This window comes from Chlorocebus sabaeus, chromosome 9 (assembly GCF_047675955.1).
Source record: "Chlorocebus sabaeus isolate Y175 chromosome 9, mChlSab1.0.hap1, whole genome shotgun sequence".
Classification (NCBI taxonomy): domain Eukaryota; kingdom Metazoa; phylum Chordata; class Mammalia; order Primates; family Cercopithecidae; genus Chlorocebus; species Chlorocebus sabaeus.
In genome coordinates this window covers 19355266-19379067 of record NC_132912.1, presented here as the reverse complement: position 1 = coordinate 19379067, position 23802 = coordinate 19355266, and the positions used below count along the sequence as shown (strand labels likewise).

General features: G+C 35.7%; 1 protein-coding gene across 1 annotated transcript in view; it reads right to left on the bottom strand.

Moving 5' to 3' along the window:
* Positions 1–23802, bottom strand: part of MALRD1 (MAM and LDL receptor class A domain containing 1) — a 687535-nt gene that overhangs the window by 463359 nt on the left and 200374 nt on the right. Inside the window, exon 19 of the mRNA XM_008002435.3 lies at positions 16835–16922. Coding sequence (XP_008000626.3) covers positions 16835–16922 — 88 coding nt within the window. The remainder of the gene's footprint in view (positions 1–16834; positions 16923–23802) is intronic.

The following is a 23802-nucleotide window of genomic DNA, read 5'->3' as shown; positions in this document are numbered from 1 at the left end:
GGCACATATACACCATGGAATACTATGCAGCCATAAAAAAAGAATGACTTCATGTCCTTTGCAGGGACATGGATGAAGCTGGAAACCATCATTCTCAGCAAACTAACACAGGAACAGAAAACCAAACATCGTATGTTCTCACTCACAGTGGGAGTTGAACAATAAGAACACATGGACACAGGGAGGGGAACATCACACACCGGAGCCTGTGGTGGGTGGAGGGCAAGGGGAGGGATAGCATTAGGACAAATACCTAATGCATGCAGGGCTTAAAACCTAGATGACAGGTGGGTGGGTACAGCAAATCACCATGGCACATGTATACCTATGTAACAAACATGTACGTTCTGCACATGTATCCTAGAACTTAAAATATAATAAAATAAATAAAAGATAAAATTTAAAAAGAAATAATTTTAAATATATATTTTTAAAGGACCACTTTGATATTTTGCATGAGTCAATGTACCCAGTCAAACATTTTTAAATTCTAATAATAGTGACATAATATAGCAAACATCAGGCAGGTCCTTTTTAAATGAAATGGTATTTGGGTTTTGAACTTTAGATGAATGGAAGTTTTCTCTGTATCATTAACAGAGATTATAACCATTAGAGATTTTAACCAATGCAATGTGGTATTTTCCTCAAGATAGTACTTTAATTCATTAATGTTAATGTGTATATTATAATTCAGTAATTCTGAATGCTGTCTAATATTTTATTATATGAAAATATATTGTAGTTAGCCATTCCACCATTAATGATTTTGGGGTTGATTCTTCTAAGGTATTGTTTTCTCATTTTGTACATTTCTCCTTATGTATCTAGAAATGGAATTGCTTGGTCACAGGGTATGTACAATTTCAGCTTTAGGAGATAATGCCAAACTGGTTTCCGAAGTAATTCTATACTTCCCAGCAGTATATAAACATTCAAGTTGCGTTATGTACTTGCCATCTATTTGTATATTTAGGTTTATCCATGTGTTTGCCAGTTTTCATCACATCCCTGGTTTAGCTCATTTTGTGTGTTTCTGAGATTCACATTTACATAGTTCATTTGTCTGAACTGCAGAATCTGCTGCAGTGAAATAGTATTTGTGTGTGTGTGTATGTGTGTGTGTGTGTGTGTGTGTTATCCTTTGAATGCCATCTTAAACCTCTTTCCTGAAAAAGTTTTGCTTTGCTTTAGGCTAACAATTAATAGCTTTAGAACTCTGAAAATTATATCTGTCCTCTGACCTCTGTTCTTGCTGTTGAGAAGGAGTCATCAGCCTAATTGTGGTTGTTTTGCAATTGACTCACTTCTGGCTCTCCTCTCCCATTTTTCTCCACCTTGTCTATCCCATATGCTCTTACTCCCTAACTCTGGCACTGGCTTTATCTTTCCGTTCTATTTCTCAGTACCCTCTCTTTTTTTCTCTCACCTGGAGATTTCTCCTTTTTAAGCTCAGCTTGACATTTAAATCAATGCATGTTGTGTTATATTTGACATTTCTAGGAATAAATAGTGTTACAGTTTTTAGGTTATCTGGTCTTCCATACTACTAAAACCAGCAGCTGTTTGGTGTGTGTGTGTGTGTGTGTGTGTGTGTGTGTGTGCGTGCGTGTGTGTGTGTGTGTGAGAGAGAGAGAGAGAGAGAGAGAGAGCGAGAGAGAGAGACGGACTCACTGTTGCCCAGGCTGGAATGCAGTGGCACGATCTCGGATCACTGCAACTTCTGCCTCCCAGTTCAAGTGATTCTTCTGCCTCAGCTTCCTGAGTAGCTGGGATTACAGGTGCCGACCACCATGGCCATCTAAGTTTTTGTATTTTCAGTAGAGATGGGGTTTCACCATGTTGGGTAGGCTGGTCTCAAACTCCTGACCTCAGGTGATCCGCTCACCTTGGCCTCCCAAAGTCCTGGAATTACAGGCATGAGCCACTGTGCTCAGCAAAACCAGCAGTCTGAACTGCATCTTTAGTCCTGATTTCAACTTAAGTGGAAAATAATCCTTAGAGAGAAATCATGGACATAAGTTGGATGACTTGAAAGAGAGACCGATGACTTCATACTGAAGAAAAGTAGAGACAATTCATTTTTATCTTAAAAAGGTTTCAGAGAATAAGTAAAAGAACAACTACTCTAAGCGAAAACATTGTAAGAGTTTATAATTCTTAGTCCTATTCTCATTACTTCCTTATTTATTACTCCACCAGAATGAGGAAATTTTACAAACCAAATAAGTCCAATGTCTTGCATCGAAGAGAAGAGCACTATAAGGGCTAACTGAGAAAAATGTTTCTCCTTCTGGAGCTGAACTTTGCAATTGGTGGTGGCTGTAACTGGGAAGATGGAGTTGCAGCTGATTTCACAGATTCTGTGATGTGGAAGTAAAACAGAATCCAGAAACATGGTTAGGCCAATTCTTCATGTGTGACCAAGGCATGACAAGGACTGTTAAGATTCCTGACAGACTCTCTGGTCCTCACACATTGTTTTTTCCTCTAAGGTACATGCGGTGAAGTCATTTAACTTTGCAAGTAATTAGAAGAGTATTTTCTAAAGTATCACACTCTTAACTCAGGTGATGCTAGAAATGACTATGCAGTATATGGAAAAAGAGAGAGAGAGAGCGAGAGAGAGAGAGAGAGAGACAGACAGAGTGCGCAAGAGCTCCCGTCTCATCCTCTTTATATAGGAGTACTAATCCCATCATAAGAACCCCATCCTCATGACCTAATCTACTCCAAATTACCTCTCAAAGGCCTCACTTCCAAATACCATCTCACTGGGGATTAAGGTTTCAATATACGAATTGTGGGGTAGGGCAAATATTCAACTTGTTGCAAAGCTTTTAGGGTTTTGTTGACCTATAATTACTTAGAATAAGGCTAAAGTTGGTAGCAATGATAGATTTATGTCTCTGTAAACAAAGAACACTAAAAGCTTTGCAGATGAAACAAAAATTGAAAAGATGAAATGCATATGACTGAAGTTTGCACTCACTAAGAAGCAGAGATTAGTCTAGTTTGATTTGATCTTCTTCCACATCCCAGAGCCACAGGGGAACCAAACTACCTCCACATCTGTCATGTGGAAGATTTCATAAGTAGATGTCTTAGGTTCCAGAGGGACTCAATGTTCTAAGTCCTCACTCTGCGAATTCACTGTAACACATATGATAAACTTCAGGCTACACTAATAATATAACCTCTCTGGTGAAACAGATTTTCTAACTTGTTTTATATTAGACTCCCCCACTCCCCAACAGTCATTCCCACATTGATAATTAAGAAAATAAAATCAACATTTTAACATCCCTAGTCCTTGATAAATTGTTACCAACTTTAGCCATACTATCCCTGAATTGCTTAACCAATATGAATCATTGTACTTTATGTCTATCTGTAGGTAACAATGTATATGTTTTCCCTGTGAATTTTGGAGTGAAGAAATATATTTAATGTAAAAATCTAAAAGCATACTTGAAGCTTAAACAGTCTCCTTAGAAAATTTTAAATTTTTAAATATCTATAGCTTTTGGGAATATCATACCTTTCTTCTATTTCACTTAGTACAATAACTTAGAGTTATATCCATAAGCTGAAAGAATTATGTTTAGTATGATTGTATTGAAGTGTCTGTGTTAGATCTACTTTCTAGGAGAAAAGGTTTTATGAAAGCAAAGTTATTCCTTAGATACGATTATAACAACTGTGCTATAGCTGTTTGCCACAAACTATGCAATGTTCTTTTTTTTTTTTCTGTCTCTGGTAGCCAATCAATAATTTTTGGAATACTTTTGCTTTATAAATAAAGATTCAATGACATTTTCCATCTTTACAGGTATTCTACTATATTTGAATGTGACTACAAATGACTGAAGTAGCAGATGGAAAATTTCTAAGCTGAAAACTAACCATTTAGACAACTTTCTCCATGTTTAATATTTAGCATTTCTCTCAATTAAGAGAGAATGTAAAACAATGTAAAAGTTTTAACTTACAATAGGTTAAGTGAATAATTTGTCCAATTTTATTTTCTAGGAACACAATAAAACTGCTAATTGAACATATCACAGACTTCAGCCAAATTTTTCTTTCCTATGTATATGCTAAATCACTTTACAGATGACACCAAAGAAGTTAAAACCAAAATATTTAAGATTGCAATAACCAAGGCTCAAATTTCTTTATTTTTGTCCTGAAATCTTAAACTGCAAAACTTTCCAATAATTTGGTATTTTCTTCTGAGTCTATACCTCCTTTAGAAAGTACAAAAGAAGGCATATTTCAAAACACAGTGCTTTCACGTAATTTATTATTCTGAGACAAATATAATGAATATACCAGACAGCATATTAGAAGATGAAAAGCTGCAAGTGATATCTTAAAAGTAAAGCCAACAGTATTTACACTGTTCCCCTTGCTTTTTGATTCACACTGAAACAAACATTCATCTCTGCAGAATAAAGACTTGAACACCATTTGTAAATAAAGCTGGTGAGACATTGAGGCTTATGAGAGAGGAATGCCAAAAATGTAATCAACTCAGTTCAACAACAACAACAAAACAACACATTCAATGTGTGAGGGGTGGGGGAGGACATCATAAAAATTATGTTAAGCATCCTTAAAATAGTCATCATATTTTATCAATTTTAAGGCATCATCAGTTGTACAATGTGCCACTGCTTTAGTAACAGTTATCCTGGAGAAAATAAAGTACTAATAATACCTTAAACATGGATATTCATATAATACTTACATTCTACTAACTAATCATTTTAGTAACTAACAATTCTAATGTGCATGCTGAAATCTGAAATTTTAAAAGAGAATAAAAAGCACATAAATTATTTTTTAATTTGCAGACAGTATTTTGTGATGTAGTCAATGTTTTATTTTTCTAAATAAACCAGTTATCTCACCATTAATCCTTACTACAAGAAAGAAAATTCTTGTCATGTGTGTTCAGCTGCAGAAAATATACTTCTGGCCTTTCTAATGAAGGACAGAAAGAATAATGAAAAGCAAATACTTCTTTTGAGATACACACTTTTTAATATAAATGTCTCAGAGTAATTCCTAATCTAATCTAAAGATCTGATTCAAGATATACGGAAATCTCTTTACCTCTGTCATCATTCCTCACGATTGTCTCCTCAGGTAATAGCATCATTGTACAGTTATGCAAAGAACCACAGAAATGTATTACATGGCTAAGTTCCTACTGTCCCTGGAAATGTAGTTAATTTCGTCTAATGGATTAGATTAAAAATAAGAATTTCTTTATATATTGCATATCCATTAACAAATTACTGAAGCTATAGTTATTTTTAACATTTATCTTTTAGCATTTAGAGGTATAAGTGATTTACATATTATCATTACAGTACTAGTGTGTATTCTGTATTCTGAATTTAGAGTTATTAAATATCATAAATGTAAAAAGATGTAAACTGTGAAATCGAAAACATAAATGTTGGGGTACGAAAACGTGTAGGGTTTTTGTATGGAATTAAAATTAAGTTTTTATCAGCTTAAAATGAATTGCTATAACTATAAGCTGGCTTTTATAAGCCTTATGTTAAACACATAGCAAAAACCTATAGTAAATACACAAAAGATAAAGAGAAAGCAATCAAAGCATACCACTACAGAAAATTATTACATCACAATGGAAGACAGCAAGAGAGAAAGAAGGAAACAAAAGATCTATGAAACAGCTAGAAAGGAATTTTTTAAATGGCTATAGTAAGTCCTTACCCATTAAGAATTACTTTTAAGTGTAAGTAAATTACACTGTACAATCAAAAGACACAGAAGGTCTTAATGGATTAAGAGGGAAAAAAAGCAAGATCCAACAATGTGCTGCCTACAAAAGTCTCACTTCGACTTTAAAGACAGATATACAGAAAGTGAAAGAACAAAAAACACATCCTACGCAAATGCAAACCCAAAAAGAGCACCGGAAGGTAGACTTACATAAGACAAAATATACTTTAAGTCAAAAATGGTAAAAGGAGACAAAAAAGTCATTATATAAATATATAGAGGTCAACTAATCAAGAGGATATAATTGTAAATACATATGTACTCAACATGAGAGAACCCAAATATATAGCAAATATTAATAAATCTGAAGGGAGAAACAGACAGCAAAACAATAATAGTAAAGGACTTCAATGTCCCACTTCCAACAATGGATAGATCATACAGACAGAAAATCAATTAAGAAACATTGAACTTAAATGATACTTTAGAGCAAATTGACCTAACAATAATGTACAAAACATTTCATTCAACAGCAGCAGAATACACCTTCTCAAGAGCACACAGAACATTCTCCAGGATAGATAATATGTTAGGTCACAAAACAAACATTAACAAATAAAGAAGTTTGAAATCATATCCAGCACCTTTTCTAGCCACAACAGTATGAAACTAGAAATTAAAGACAGGGGAAAGTTGGAAAATTCACAAACATGGTAATTAAAACAACACACTCCTTAAAAACCAATAGGTCAAAGAAGAAATCAAAGTGAAATAAAAAATCTGAGATAAATGAAAATGGAAACACAACATATTAAAACTTATGAGATACAGCAATAGCAGTTCTAAGAGGAAAGTTTGTAGTACAAAATACCTAAGAAATAAAAAAAAATACAGAAATTTAAAAATCTCAAATAAAACATTTACCTTTATACCTCAAGGAACTTGAAAAAGAATAAGCTCCAAGTTAACAGAAAGAAGGAACTAATAAAGATCCGAGCAAAAATAATTACAATGAAGATAAGAAAAAAAAAAGATCAATGAAACTGAAAATTAATTTTTTGAAAGATAATATTAACAACCCTTTAGGTATAAGAAAAACAGAAGAGCCAAATAGATAAAATCAGAATGAGACATTACAACTGATGCCACAGAAATACAAAGGATCATACAAGACTGCCATTAACAATTATGCTCCAAGAAATTGAATAGCATTAAAGAAATGGATAAATTCCTAGAAACATACAACCTACCAAGATGGAATCAAGGAGAAATAAAAAATCTAAACAGATGGAATTATGAGTAATGAGACTGAATAATTAACCAAAAATCTCCCACCAAAGAAAAGTTGAGGGCCTGATGGATTCACTGCTAAATTCCGCCAAATATTTAAAGAATTCATACCAATCCTTATCAAACTCTTCCAAAAACTGAAGAGGCAGAAACACTTTCAAACTCATTTTGTATGATCAGTCTGATTCCAAGCTAGAAAAGGAGACTACAAGGAAAGAAAATTACAGGCCAATATGACTGATGAATATAGATGCAAAAATCCTCAGCAAAATACTAGCAAACTGATTTCAACAACAGTGTAAAAGAATTATATATCATGACCAAGTGGAATTTATCCCTGCGACATAAAGATGGTTCAACACATGAAAATTAATAAATGTGATACATAACATTAACAGAATGAAGGCTTAAAATCTTATGATCAGGTAAAAAAAATGTAGAAAAGGCATTTGACAATATTTAACATCCTTTCATGATAAAAACTCCAAACAAATTAGGAATAGAAGAAATGCTCCTCAATACAGGAACAGTCTTAAAGCTTTTAACAAGTATTGGGAGGATGTGGGTAAAAGTGAACCTCTGTACAAGCCCAAAGTTAACATCACACTCAATGGTAAAAAGCTAAAAGTTTTTCCTCTAAGATCCTCAAATCTTTGTCTCTAAGACAAAAATTCATACAGAACTATAAAAGATTTCAACTAGATAAAGCAATTTTGAACAAGAAGAAAAAAACTGATGGCATCATACTTCCTGCTTTCAAATTATATTACAATGTTATAGTAATCAAAACAGCATGGTACTTGCATAAAAGCAGAAACATGGACCAATGGAGCAAAATAGAAAGCACAGAAATAAGCCTACATATATACAGTCAAGTAATCTATAAGAAAAATGACAAGAACACACAATGGGAAAAACAATCTCTTCAATAAGCGGTGTTAAAGAAATGCAAAGCAAAATGAAATTGGGCTCTTATCTTACATCATGTACAAAATCACAATGGGAGAAAGTATTTCCAAACTATGTAAGAGATAAGGAGCTAATATCAAACTATGTAAGAAACTTATACAACTCAACAGCAAAAACAAACAAAACAAAAAACAACAACAAATAATCCAATTTTAAGAGGGGCAAAATACCTGAATAGACTTTTTATCCAAAGAAGACATAGACAACAGGTATATGAAAAGGCACTCACTATCAGTAATGATCAGAAAAATGCAAATCGAAATTACGATGAGATATTAATTCTCATCTGTTAAGATGTCTATTATCAAAAGTTAAAAGATAGCCAGTGTTGGTGAAGATGTGGAGAAAAGGGAACACCCATACCTGTTGGTAGGAATGTAAACTGATACAGTCATTATGAAAAACAGTATGGAGGTTGCTCCAAAAATTAAAAATGTAACTATCCACATGATCCAGCAATTCCAATTCTGGGTGTATATCCAGGGGCAATAAAAATCACTATTTCAAAGAGATATCTGGACTCCAATGAACTCCCATGTTCATTGCAGCATGATTCACAAGAGCCACAATAGGGAAACAATTTACATGTATGAAGATAGATGAATGGATAAAAAAATGTGATATATATGTACATTGAAACATTATGCAACTTTAAAAAAACACAAGAAATCCTGTCATTATGAAATTAGAATAATGCCATGTCCATTACACTAAGTGAAATAAGACAGACACAGAAGACAAATACTGAATGATTGCACATGTAAAAGGAATCTAAAAGTTGAACTCAGAAGAGAGTAGAGAGGTAGTTAGCAGAGGTTGAGAGATGAAGGAAATGGAGATATGTTTGTGAAATGGTACAAACTTTCAGTCATCAGAAGAGTAACTTCTGGTAAGATATTGTATACTTGAAATTTGTTGAGAGTAGATTTTAAGCACCTTTTTTTTTTTTCTTTTTTCTTTTTTTGAGAGTCTTGCTCTGTCGCCCAGGCTGGAGTGCAGTAGCGCAATCTTGGCCCACTGCAATCTCCGCTTCCCAGGTTCAAGCAATACTCCTGCTTCAGCCTCCTAAGTAGCTGGGATTACAGGTGTGTGCCACCATGCCTGGCTAACTTTTGTATTTTTAGTAGAGACCATGTTTCACCACATTGACCGGGCTGGTGTTAAACTCCTGACCTTAGGTGATCCACCCGCCTCAGCCTCCCAAAGTGCTAGGTTTACATGTGTGAGCCACCACACCTGGTCAAGTTCACTTACCACACACACAGAGGATGAGTAACTGTATGAGGTTAGAGATGTGTTAATTATTAATAGTTTGATTGTGGTAACTATTTCATAATATACAGACATATCAAAACATACCATTTTGCCAATTACATCTTAATAAACTAGGAAAAATAAATTAACAATATTATAAAAGTATTGAAACAAAGCAGGTATAATTCATAATTGAGAAAGATTTGAAAATTAAATTAGAAACATCTATAGCTTAGAATATGAGAGAGAAGACTTGGAAGAGCAAATGATGATGTTTTAAGACAAAGTGAAAATAAACTCAGCTAAGGGCATAAAAACTATTGGGCAAAATTAATAACATATTTAGTCTAATATTTGCTTTTCATTCAAGTTAATACTGTCTCGAGTCAGAGTAATGGAAAAAAGCAGGTCTGAGAAATATCTTATGGTTGTAGTCAGTGGAAATTACAACCGAACAAGTTTAAGAAGAATGTCAAAGATGACTGGAAATTCAAGCCCAGGTTGCTGGAGTACACTGCTTTCATTACAATTACAAGGAAGGCATGAGGGGAAAAGGTTGATTTTGAAGTAACAAAGAAAAGTAAAATAATCTACTGCTCAGTCATTTTCTATAAAATAAAAGTTGTAGGTAAGATAGAAATCCACATTTTGGGGATCAGGTCAACATTTTGGTTTGTGTGTATGTGACTTTGAGTTTTTATTTATTTTGCTTTGTTTTATTGGTCAAGGAAGAATAATGCTATAAACAAACAATCAGTTAATATTGAAAGGAAATCAATGCCCTAAGTGAAGTTATAAGCATGATTCTTACTTCACGTAACATGATGCCATGGAAGAAAAAAAAAAAAAAAAAAAAAAGACTGGAAAGCATCAAGAGTAACATTTTTTGTGAAGAGCCCAGTTTTTATTTTTCTTTCATCTTATGGCAAGATTACATCAAATTCCTTTATCAAACCTAAGGATTCAACAAGCCTTGTGGTTTAGACCCATAGTTTATTTTGTTATAAAGCCAACGCAAAAAACACACAACTCATACAGTTTTTAAAGTTTTTTATTTTTCTTCCAAAACTTGAAACAGCAAATTGGGACTGACACTCTGTAACTGATTTTTTTTAAAATTATTTTTTATTATTATACTTTAAGTTCTAGGGTACATGTGCATAACGTGCAGGTTTGTTACATATGTATACTTGTGCCATGTTGCTGTGCTGCACCCATCAACTCGTCATTTACATCAGGTATAACTCCCAATGCAATCCTTCCCCCCTCCCCCCTCCCCATGATAGGCCCCAGTGTGTGATGTTCCCCTTCCCGAGTCCAAGTGATCTCATTGTTCAGTTCCCACATATCAGTGAGAACACGTGGTGTTTGGTTTTCTGTTCTTGTGATAGTTTGCTAAGAATGATGGTTTCCAGCTGCATCCATGTCCCTACAAAGGACACAAACTCATCCTTTTTTATGGCTGCATAGTATTCCATGGTGTATATGTGCCACATTTTCTTAATCCAGTCTGTCACTGATGGACATTTGGGTTGATTCCAAGTCTTTGCTATTGTGAATAGTGCCGCAATAAACATACGTGTGCATGTGTCTTTATAGCAGCATGATTTATAATCCTTTGGGTATATACCCAGTAATGGGATGGCTGGGTCATATGGTACATCTAGTTCTAGATCCTTGAGGAATCGCCATACTGTTTTCCATAATGGTTGAACTAGTTTACAATCCCACCAACAGTGTAAAAGTGTTCCTATTTCTCCACATCCTCTCCAGCACCTGTTGTTTCTTGACTTTTTAATGATCGCCATTCTAACTGGTGTGAGATGGTATCTCATTGTGGTTTTGATTTGCATTTCTCTGATGGCCAGTGATGATGAGCATTTTTTCATGTGTCTGTTGGCTGTATGGATGTCTTCTTTTGAGAAATGTCTGTTCATATATTTCACATCTCTGCCTGTGCCTCTAGTAGCTGTTTTACCTCTCCTTGGAACTGTGAGCCACAGAATGGATTTAGCAGGATAATCAGGGCAACAACAGTTTCAATGGTGACTCATGTTTCTTTTCTGTGTTCTTTTTTTGGTCTCTTCTGTCTCTGAGGTCACAGTGATTCTCTCTAATCTCAGACTTGGGGGCAATGTGGGGAAAGCCCTGGCCATTGAAATCAGACAAGCTTAGGTAAAATCACAATCCAATCCCTAATTTTGTATTCTCATCCAGGCTACTTAGGCTCTTTAAGTTTAATGTTTCATATCTGTAAATTGGAGATTGTAGCCTCTTCTTTGCAGGTTTGATGAGCAGTGTAATACTAGTGGTGAACACTATGGTCCCAAGAGGCAGTCACTGTGTTCTGCCACTTTACAGCTAGGTACCCTTGAGCAGGTTATCTCCTTTTCAATTTCATCCATAAAATTGGTATAATATAGGCATTAATTCTACTCCATATACAACATCTATTCACCTATGTTGGACCAGGCACTCTTCTAGGCTCTTTAAACATTGTAAGATTATGTATGATAAAATACGCATGAGTGACCAGTTGTAATATTGTCCCTACATACCACCTCTCTTTCTTGTAAAGATTTTCTCCTACCCTTGCTGAGCTCCCTGGAGGTGGAAAATACTTCTCTGCCCCATTGTTAGGATCTGATCAATGGATAATGAACATGAACAGACACAATGAGATGTATACCATGTCCCAATATAAATTTCAAATACACTTTTTTCCCCATCCTCTATGAAATGTGTCAAATAGGGACTTGGTCTTTTAGCCAGGGTCTCAGAGAGATAGGACCATGTGAAACAGAGACACATAGCTAAGAGCTACATAAAATTACATAGAGCTATGATTAGGATATATCTGTCTGTCTGTCTGTGTCTTTGCTCTTATTCTCTATGTCAACCCACACGCTTGAGAGCAAGAACTAAATGCAGTCATAAGCTACTGAGACCTGGCTTTCAACAAAAGCTGACTGATACATAATATAGTATCTGGCACATAGAAATATTTAATGTTTTAGCAATAATATTAAAACTAAACTAAAATACATAACAAGAGTACATAAAACACCTAAAATTACTGACATTCCTCTATCTACTTATCCATCCAACAAATATTTGTTGAGTACCAGTATGTGTCAGATACTGTTGTAGGTGTTGGAGATGAAATAGTGAAGAGGTAATACACCTGCTCTCATGCAACTAACATCAATATGGGGGAAAATATAAATTTAACTATAAGGGTGATACGTGTTACGGAGAAAAATAACACCAGGAATAGAAATAGAAAATGCCAGATAAGAAACTCTGTGTGTGTGTGTGTGTGTGTGTGTGTGTGTGTGTGTGTGTGTTTGTATGTGTGTTCAGAGGAGGCTTCCCTGAAGAAACTGGCAGAGACCACAAGGAAGTAAGGGAGGGAGTCAGAGAGACATCTGTAGGAAACCTGTTCCAGGAACAGGGAAAAGCAGATGGAAAAGTCCTAACCATATGATACAGTTTGGTTGTGTCCCTCCCGAATCTCATCTTGAATTATAGCTCCCATAATTCCCACATGTCATGGGAGGACCCATTAAGAGGCAATTGAATCACCCTACACTGCTCTTGTAAGTGAATAAGTCTTACAAGATTTGATGGTTTTATAAAGGGGAGTTCCCCTGCACACACTCTCTTTGCCTGCACCATGTAAGATGTGACTTTGCTCCTCCTTCACCTTCTGCCATGATTGTGAGGCCTTCCTAGTCATGTAGAACTGAGTCAATTAAACCACCTTTCTTTATAAATTACCCAGTCTCGGTTATGTCTTTATTAGTAGTGTGAGAATGGACTAATACACCATAAATTGGCTGAAGTGCTTAATAATTAGCCAAGAGGCCTTTGTAGTAGGGAAAAGTGAATGAGATATACACTGGTGAAAGGTGAATTCAAGAGGTATAAGGGGTTATTCATTTATTCCTTGGAAGCTATCATTAGTTTGAGATTTGCTCTGAATGAGATAGAGTCATAGGAATTCTGACAATAGAATGACCTAATCTCATCTAAGTTTGAAAAGGAACATGTGGGCTGCTGTTTTCAGAATATAGCGCACAAGGGTAGGAGCAGAGAGATCATTTAAAAAGCAATTGCAATAATCCATGCATAGACACTGGTTGCTTGGACCAATGGGGAAGTGGTGAGGGCAATGAGGAGTGGGTTCTAAACTGAGTTTGTTAATATAAATCAGATTTGTTAATATGGAATAAGCAGCTAGACATAAACTGTCATTTGCTGAGATAGGGAGGTATGCAGGAATGCAGGATTGAGAGGCAAGTGGTAATCAGGAATTCACTTTTAGGCCTTCAGAGGTAAGGGCAAATTTGTTCAATTCTGCCTCTTGTTTTACTGGCCTTCGAGAGAGGGATTTGGCTGTCTCCAGAGTTCTGTGAAAAACTATGACACAGAGTGGTGACACCAATAGATCCTGTTAGGACGCTGAGTGGTGGGTAGGATCAGAGCTGTGTCACATGCTACAGCTGAAAATATTGGAATTGGCCCCATCCCCTGACTGACTCTGCCTGGGATGGAGCTGGTGCTCCGCTGACCAATGAGGCTAAGATGACAGAGCAGGGATGGATGTTAAGTTTTCAGCAATTGAGAATGTTGTTGGGTTCCAGCCTCTGATCACTCAGGGAGGATATCATGTTCCCTCTTATCGTGCACTTTAAGAGTTCTCAGTCTGAGTGCCAAACTCCATTCGTTTAATATCCAGTCTTCTTAGATCACTATGTACTTCCCAGAATGGGTTTCTCCTCATAACACTATTCGAGGCCTGGGTTGTGTTTATTTTAGGTTATTTTCTATTATTATCTTTAAGATGCCTACTAGACATCCAGGTTAAGCTGCTGAGTAGGTAGTTAGTAGATGAGTCTGGAGTTCAGGGGAAAGTTTGAAAATGGATACATAAATTTGGAAAATATGTCATTTATGTCATTTTAATAGACATACATCTATAATATAGTGAAGAGATGAGGAGATGGTTGACAACAATCCTTAGAAATATTTAAAGTGTTTCCAGAGAGCAAACCGAGAGGTTAATAAAGTATCCAATACGATGTAAATATAAGGCAAATGGTTTGGTTATTATAACTCCTTAAATATAATGGAATTACATTTTATTTATTTATTTATTTATTTATTTATTTTTAATTTATTTATTATTATTAAACTTCAAGTTGTAGGGTACATGTGCACAACGTGCAGGTTTGCTACATATGTATACTTGTGCCATGTTGGTGTGCTGCACCCATCAACTCGTCATTTACATCAGGTATAACTCCCAATGCAATCCCTTCCCCCTCCCCCCTCCCCATGATAGGCCCCGGTGTGTGATGTTCCCCTTCCCGAGTCCAAGTGATCTCATTGTTCAGTTCCCACCTACGAGTGAGAACATGCGGTGTTTGGTTTTCTGTTCTTGTGATAGTTTGCTAAGAATGATGGTTTCTAGCTGCATCCATGTCCCTACAAAGGACACAAACTCATCCTTTTTTATGGCTGCATAGTATTCCATGGTGTATATGTGCCACATTTTCTTAATCCAATCTGTCACTGATGGACATTTGGGTTGATTCCAAGTCTTTGCTATTGTGAATAGTGCTGCAATAAACATACGTGTGCATGTGTCCTTATAGCAGCATAATTTATAATCCTTTGGGTATATACCCAGTAATGGGATGGCTGGGTCATATGGTACATCTAGTTCTAGATCCTTGAGGAATCGCCATACTGTTTTCCATAATGGTTGAACTAGTTTACAATCCCACCAACAGTGTAAAAGTGTTCCTATTTCTCCACATCCTCTCCAGCACCTGTTGTTTCCTGACTTTTTAATGATCGCCATTCTAACTGGTGTGAGATGGTATCTCATTGTGGTTTTGATTTGCATTTCTCTGATGGCCAGTGATGATGAGCATTTTTTCATGTGTCTGTTGGCTGTATGAATGTCTTCTTTTGAGAAATGTCTGTTCATATCCTTTGCCCACTTTTTGATGGGGTTGTTTGTTTTTTTCTTGTAAATTTGTTTGAGTTCTTTGTAGGTTCTGGATATTAGCCCTTTGTCAGATGAGTAGATTGCAAAAATTTTCTCCCATTCTGTAGGTTGCCTGTTCACTCTGATGGTAGTTTCTTTTGCTGTGCAGAAGCTCTTTAGTTTGATGAGATCCCATTTGTCAATTTTGGCTTTTGTTGCCGTTGCTTTTGGTGTTTTAGACATGAAGTCTTTGCCCATGCCTATGTCCTGAATGGTACTACCTAGGTTTTCCTCTAGGATTTTTATGGTATTAGGTCTAACATTTAAGTCTCTAATCCATCTTGAATTAATTTTCGTATAAGGAGTAAGGAAAGGATCCAGTTTCAGCTTTCTACTTATGGCTAGCCAGTTTTCCCAGCACCATTTATTAAATAGGGAATCCTTTCCCCATTTCTTGTTTCTCTCAGGTTTGTCAAAGATCAGATGGCTGTAGATGTGTGGTATTATTTCTGAGGACTCTGTTCTGTTCCATTGGTCTATATCTCTGTTTTGGTACCAGTACCATGCTGTTTTGGTTACTGTAGCCTTGTAGTATAGTTTGAAGTCAGGTAGCGTGATGCCTCCAGCTTTGTTCTTTTGACTTAGGATTGTCTTGGAGATGCGGGCTCTTTTTTGGTTCCATATGAACTTTAAAGCAGTTTTTTCCAATTCTGTGAAGAAGCTCATTGGTAGCTTGATGGGGATGGCACTGAATCTATAAATTACCTTGGGCAGTATGGCCATTTTCACGATATTGATTCTTCCTATCCATGAGCATGGTATGTTCTTCCATTTGTTTGTGTCCTCTTTGATTTCACTGAGCAGTGGTTTGTAGTTCTCCTTGAAGAGGTCCTTTACATCCCTTGTAAGTTGGATTCCTAGGTATTTTATTCTCTTTGAAGCAATTGTGAATGGAAGTTCATTCCTGATTTGGCTCTCTGTTTGACTGTCACTGGTGTATAAGAATGCTTGTGATTTTTGCACATTAATTTTGTATCCTGAGACTTTGCTGAAGTTGCTGATCAGCTTAAGGAGGTTTTGGGCTGAGACAATGGGGTTGTCTAAATATATAATCATGTCGTCTGCAAACAGGGACAATTTGACTTCTTCTTTTCCTAACTGAATCCCCTTGATTTCTTTCTCTTGCCTGATTGCCCTAGCCAGAACTTCCAACACTATGTTGAATAGGAGTGGTGAGAGAGGGCATCCCTGTCTTGTGCCAGTTTCAAAGGGAATTTTTCCAGTTTTTGCACATTCAGTAATTCAGACATGACTTTCTAGTATTTTGCATATGATACGACATAGATATACATGATTCAAACATCTTCACTATGTTTGACACTTTAAAACTAATTACTAGCAAGGATCTAAAAATATCTTTTCCAGAGTTAATAGATTTGAGAAAAAGAATAAAAGCAAGGTCATGTTGGAAATTTTGTAGAAATGAAATACTGATTTCCTTGGAAGTTTTCCAAGTAAACAGATTTAGAAATAACCCCAAATTGAAATGTTCTCTCTTACCAGGGTAGAGGGTGCAGTCCAGGAATGACAGATCATCAATCGCAATATCTCCAGTGAAGCCATCTCCCACTGAAGCCTCCACCAATATCTTAAATAAATAAATAAATAAATAAATAAATAAATAAATAAATCTAAAAAACAAAAAAGAAGAAATGTGTTTATGTGGTAAGGGAAATTTATGGAATGGACGAAGAGGAATTTAGAATTTACCCAAATATAACCTTCCGTGCCATTAAAAAATTACTTTGAAGTAGTCTCCATAAGTGGTCATCTTGCCTTGAATACTTCTAGTAACAGAAACCTCCATACTTCATTGAGCCTGTTAGACTCATGGAGCTCATTGCCCCTCTGATGAGTTTCCATTTTTGAAATTTCAGCATATTAGATTGATATCCACTGCCCTACAACTTTCAGCCATTAGTTCTAGATTTGTATAGTTTTCTTCTGGTCCTTTAAGTATCTGAAGGCAAATAATTGTCCCCTGATCCCCCTGGGTCATCTATTTCCCAGGTTAAACCTCTTCATCCTCCTAGAAACTCAATTTTCTACCAGAGTTACTTGCTAGGATATACATTTTTAAGGGCTTTAAAATGTTTCTCACATGACACTGATTCTGTAACACTTTATGAAATTGGCTAATCGTGATTAGATCTCCTTCAGGACCACATTAATCACAGTGAAGTCAGATGACATTTGTGCTGCTACAGAAGCTGCAGTTCCACCAAAACTTAGTAAAATATGAAATATCACACATAGACAAACCACTGTAGTATATGGTAGATTGTGATTAGGGTTGAGATTTACTGTAATAGAATTAATCATGATGAATTATTTTAATACTTATGCAAATGCATTGCATGCTTACTAGGAATTCCAGCATAATTTAATAATAAAGAACTTCTAGCAAACTCAAACTTAGAAAAATACATTATGTTTTCCCATTATTATACGAACATATGTTTTCATTTCATTTTCCTCACAAATGTTATATGTGGGAGTTGAAGTTTTACTTGTCAAGCTCTATCCTTCATTCAAAGTTACCACATACATTATTTGTTGACATTCTCCTTGAGAAAGAAAGTTTTAAAAGGTCAAATTGCTGACCTCAAACCTCGTAACACTTCCCCAACTTTCTACACTTTCTTGAGGTCTACCAGGATTTTCTCCCTGATTTGTCACTTAGGAAATTAATTAATTTGGGAAATGTTTCTGCATAGAACTAGTGGGCAAAGATAGTCCACCTGACATTGTCTGAACAACATTTAATGGTGTTACACAGGAAGTGTCCTGCTGTTTTACAATGAGTCTCTCCAAACATAAAAATGCATCCTTTTTCCCACCATCATCATGAATGAAAGGCATTATAGGAAGAGAAAACAAAAATGTGTAAAGAATATTTAGTACAAAATCATACAATTAATTTCCATAAACCTAAACTAGCAGACAGAATTTGAAAGAACATACTACAGAAAAACGTTTTCTGTTTTATTTTTAAAAATAGAGTTGGCTGAACAATTGGTGAAAAGGCACAAATACAAATTAATCACTAATAAATGCCCTGTACCGATACATGCAAATCCCACTGCAATACAACACAGAATATGCTAACAAATGGCTTAGAAGAAACAGCAAGATAAAGAAGAAACCAGGGTAAATAAAAATAAATACTATTGACTTGGTCTTACTCCTCATGATTATCATTACCTTATTAATAAGAAGGAATAGAAAATTGGTATTAACATCCCACTTCACAGAGAGTGAGGTTGTTGTAAATATAAGTAGCTGTAAACCAACTGTAGGGATATATACACATTTATAGCTCCATTCTGGTGTTGGAGTCAATTGTTCCAAGACGTTTTTATTGTTTTTATATAGTCACAAATTAAATAACTGGCTATCTATGAAAATTTCAGACAAAATTCTGTAACGCAGAGAGGTCCGTAACATGCTAGAGAATGTGATTTGCACAAGGCATTTTTCTTTTGGAATTTACTTGATGTTGCATGAGAAGTATTTTAATATTGTTCCTGTCTGCATTCAAAGCCAATGGGAAGACAAAGAAGCAATCCAAGACAGAAGACAGTTTGGTTTTGCTCTAATACACAACTTAATCATAATTTTTACCAAAATATCTTCAATTTGCTAACCCCTAAATGTTAGCATTCTTGAGAATTAATGAACAATAGTTACAATTTGAGATACTAAACCTGTCCATTTTATGATAGTCTCAATTTCTTTTGAATATTTAAGAAAAGCATTTTTAAAAGACTTTTTGATAATAATCACACCTCAGGAACAAAGTTATGACTGTTAAAGTTTAACCCTACTTTAACCCTATATTTAATTTAGTCTTGCAAAAAAGCTTGGTAAATTATTCTAAAATACTAATCCTAAGAAAATGACCACAAGAAGTATAAACCCTAATGCCTCTATTATGAAAATGTCACTTTCATTTATGATGTTTTTTCCCCCAGAACGAATAGAAGATTATCAAAACACAAGCATTATACATTGTATGTAAGATAGTATTGCTATTCTGGAAATTAGGGAAGCCAAATTTTACTCCTAAATCCCATCAGTACCTTATGGAGTGCCTCAAAGGACAACTGAAAATCCAGTTTAGTTAAAATGACCTGCCTTATCTGTACAGGTCAATTCTACTTGTATTGGAACTATCATCGTCTTGGAAATGTTATGAAGTGAACCAGCTCATCCAAGTCGCTCTTTGCATGGGCTGCCACCTGGTCCAAGTAAAGACAGACTGGCCTTGTCAACCACGTAGGAACTTTGAGGTTTAAACATTAACAAGGCTATAGCAACTTTCCTGAACTCATCCTTCTATATATTTAGGAAACTCTGAATGACTGACCAAAAATTTTAAATGATATGGAAACGATTGTCCTCACACACAAACACATGTTTTAGGCTCCATTAACTCATAAGAGAAATGGAATTAATTCAACCTACTGTTTACTGTCCCTTTAGCCATCATGCATTTGTAAAATATTACACAATTCCAATATAACATATCAGTTTTTTGGTATGTTTTATAACTATAATGTATTTTCAGATACATTATAAATTTATAAATTTTAAACAAGAATTTCTGTCTCAAATATGTTTTATATAAAGATACATTATATTTGAGGCAGAAATTCCAGTTTAAAATTTATAAAAAGCACATATTCTCTGTGGAGCAACTGAGACTCCAGTGCATTCCATGAGAATCCTAAATGGCACAGCCATAATCATACAACTAATTTGGCAGGTTCTTACAAAATTAAACATACACTTTCATATGACATGGCAATGCACATGTAGGTATTTATTTATTCAAGATAAATGAAGACATGTCTAAACAAGAACCCATTAATAAGGTTTATAAGGCTTTATTAATAATCTCCAAAAGCTCAAATCAACCCAAATATCTCCCAACTGGTAAGCAGACAAGCAAATTGCAGTACATTCATACAATAGAATACCACTCAGCAACAAAAAGGAACAGTGATATATGCAACAACAGCTGTGAACCTCAAAAGCATTATAGTAAGTGAAAGAAGCCAGACTCAAAAGCCTGTATCATTTATCAACTGCTTTTATGCCGTTTTAGAAAAGTTAGAATTACTGGTGTATTAGACTACTCTCATGCTGCTATAAAGAACTGTCTAAGACTGGGTAATTTGCAAAGAAAAGAGGTTTGACTGACTCACAGTTCTGTAGGGTTGGGGAGGCCTCAAGAAACTTACAATTGTGACAGAAGGGGAAGATAACATGTCCTTCTTCACATGGTGACAGGAGAGAGAATGAGACCCGAGCAAAGGGTGAAAACCCTTATAAAACCATCAGATCTTGTGAGAATAGTATGGAGGAAACCACCATCATATCTCCACCTGGTCCCACCCTTGACCCATGGTGATTATTACAATTCAAGGTGAGATTTGGATAGGGACACAGAGCCAAACCCTATCAATTAGGAAAGAAATCAGATTTGTGTTGACACAAGCTGTGGGTGTAAAAGGAGGAGATTGACAATATCAGGAAATGGAAGATTTGGGGGAATGGAGGAGATATACTCTATTTTGGTTGTGGCGGTTGCTTACACAACTGTATACAGTTGACTCTTAAACAACATGAGTTTGAACTGCCTTGGTCCACTTACATGTGGCTTCTTTTAAACCACACACAATAAAAAATATTTGTGGCTGTGAAAGATGTGTATACAGAGGGCCAACACTTTGTCCCAGTGCAGGACTTGAGTATGTGCTGATTTAGTTATATGGGGGCAGTCCTGGAGCTGATCCTCTGAATCCCAAAAGACAACTGTACATTTGTTGAAATTCATAGAACTGTTCACCTAAACAGGATAAAATTGACCTTTAAATCATATCTCAATAAACAAATACAAAGCATTTATTCTATATCTATTGCCATAAGTCATCAATATGTCTATTACTTTCACTTTTTTCTCAATTGCTAATTTAATGTGTGGCATTTTATAACAATAAATTAAATATAGTAATCTCAAGAATCTCAATCTATTCTTCAATTTGGCTATGAACAATCTTCTCTGGCTATCCACTTATAATTTCCTAGAAGAAAAATATTTACACTCTTTCTTATACTTCTTAAGGACACCCACTTATTTTTCACTGGATTTTCCGATAATTAAAAATGCACAAACAGAATGAAAGGCATTACATGAAGCTCTCTTTTAGCCCATTTTAACACCTGACTAAGGTGTTAAGTAAACTCTTATAAACACATCCAGACAACTATCTAATATTTAACCACATAACCTACAATTCTTGGGAACTTTTAGAAAGTCCTCTTAGAACTGCAAACTTTTTAGGTCAATACTGAGGGAAATATTTGCTGGACACAATTTATATTGGTTTTTAAATCATCTTTGCAATTGTTTACATAACCCTGAAACCAATCTCTATGAAATAAAACTCACATTTGGCCTGACAAATTTTATGACTCTAACTCTGTGGCTGACTCTATCACACACACAAGACTGCAGAATAATTGGAGTTTTTCAATTACTGTAGTAGACATATGAAAACCATTTATCATAAAACAAGAGCCATAAGTGCCATATTAAAACTGTGTGAGAAACTGGGCACAGGAATGGATAATAATAATAACATTGTGGTAACAGTAGAGACAAAATAAAATGCTAGGATAGATAAGTAGTCAAAAACTATAAGAGGATTACTGACCGAAAAATATGATGTCTACCAAATCTGTGTTCTTATTTTGGGAAACAAAATCATGACAAAATTTATGTTGATCTTTTGGCATTACATTGTATTTCTTCTTAGCTAACGTCTGGCTTATAGCTTGCTGAGAATTTTTGATTCAAAAAAGAAAAATGAGTGCCTACTTAGGCATTGTGCCAAGTGATTCCATAGTTACCAGGAAGAAATAAATTCATCCCCATCCTGACTATCTCACCATTTACAACAGAGAAGACTAAATGGTGGCCCTTGGGCTGAACTCAGTCCATAACAGTTTAGCTTAACTCCATCAGTGTTCTTGAGTCAGACTGGTTGCCAATATTTTAAAAGTAGGGTATCTCACAAGAAGACATTGCTCCTCGGCTGCTACAGACACTAGTCTACCCTATTATGCACCCACACCAAGGTTGTCAGTTGCCATTCATTATTTTAAACCTCACCTACTGTATTAGTTCATTTTCACGTTGCTGTAAAGAACTGAGACTGGGTAATCTATAAAGAAAAGAGGTTTCATCAATTCACAGTTCCACAGGCTGTACAGGAAGTATGCCTTGGGAGGCCTCAGGAAACTTACAATCATGGCAGAAGGCAAAGGGAAGCCAGAATTTCCTACATGACTGGAGTAGGAGGAAGAGAATGAAGGGGAAAGGAGGAAAGTGTGACATACTTTTAAATAACCAGATCTCATGAGAATTCCCTCATTATCATGAGAACAGTAAGGGGAAATCCCGCCCCCATGATCCAATCACCTCCCACCAGTCCACTCCCAACACTGGAGATTAAAAATCAACATGAGATTTAGGTCGGGACACAGAGCCAAACCATATCACCTACTTTTTTCAATTAATGTCCCATGCCTGGTTCCCATTGGGTTTGCCAGTCCTTGTGCAGTTTAAGGCAGAAAGAATGAAGGGCCTGAGATTTTACCCTACGTGGAAGCTAGTGAGTTAATCTGCCACTATTTTATATATATATATATTACAGGAAAGATAGGAAAAAGCAACAGCCAGAGAAGTACCTTCCATTTCCACAGGGCAACATGAGGAGGCCTGGATGTTTACCTGCATGTGAGACAGTCACACCCATAAGAGAGGAATCCAAAATGAGAAGACTCTAGCTGGAATAGGCTGCTGGCAAGTCTGCCCATTCTCCCCTCCAGAGAAAGAGAGGTGGCAAAGAGAGCTTATTTTTACTCTGGAATGTAAGTAAATGTCTCAAGGTAAAGACCATTTAACTATGCCCTTTGCTCAAAGGCTGAACTGTGCCAAACAGAAGAAATCCATGGAGAATTATCTCCAAACAGCACAGTTGGATGGTGCTGCATGGTTGAAATATTTCATTTTTGGAAGAATTATGATCCCTTAATTGTCTTCTAATATATCTGCACATTGGAATGGTTAAATCAACTCAGCCTCCCTTCCCCTAATAAAATGTCTCATTTTATACTCTTCTGAAGGAAGGAGTCTCATTTGTTAGCACCTTCCAGATTCGACCACCCACCTATCGCTTGCCCACAAAATCTTTTCCCATCAAGGCATCTGCTGTGTTGAGGGCAGAGAGTAAATAATAACAATATTAAAACAGAAATCAAAAAAGGTTTAAGAAATTGGGTCATTCAAAACCTCAGACATGTTTTTTTACTTACATAGAATTCTTTCTGCTAATCTTACTGAGTGAAAGAGAATCCACACATTGAGAGGGAGAGAGAGGGAGGATGTGGGGAGCTGA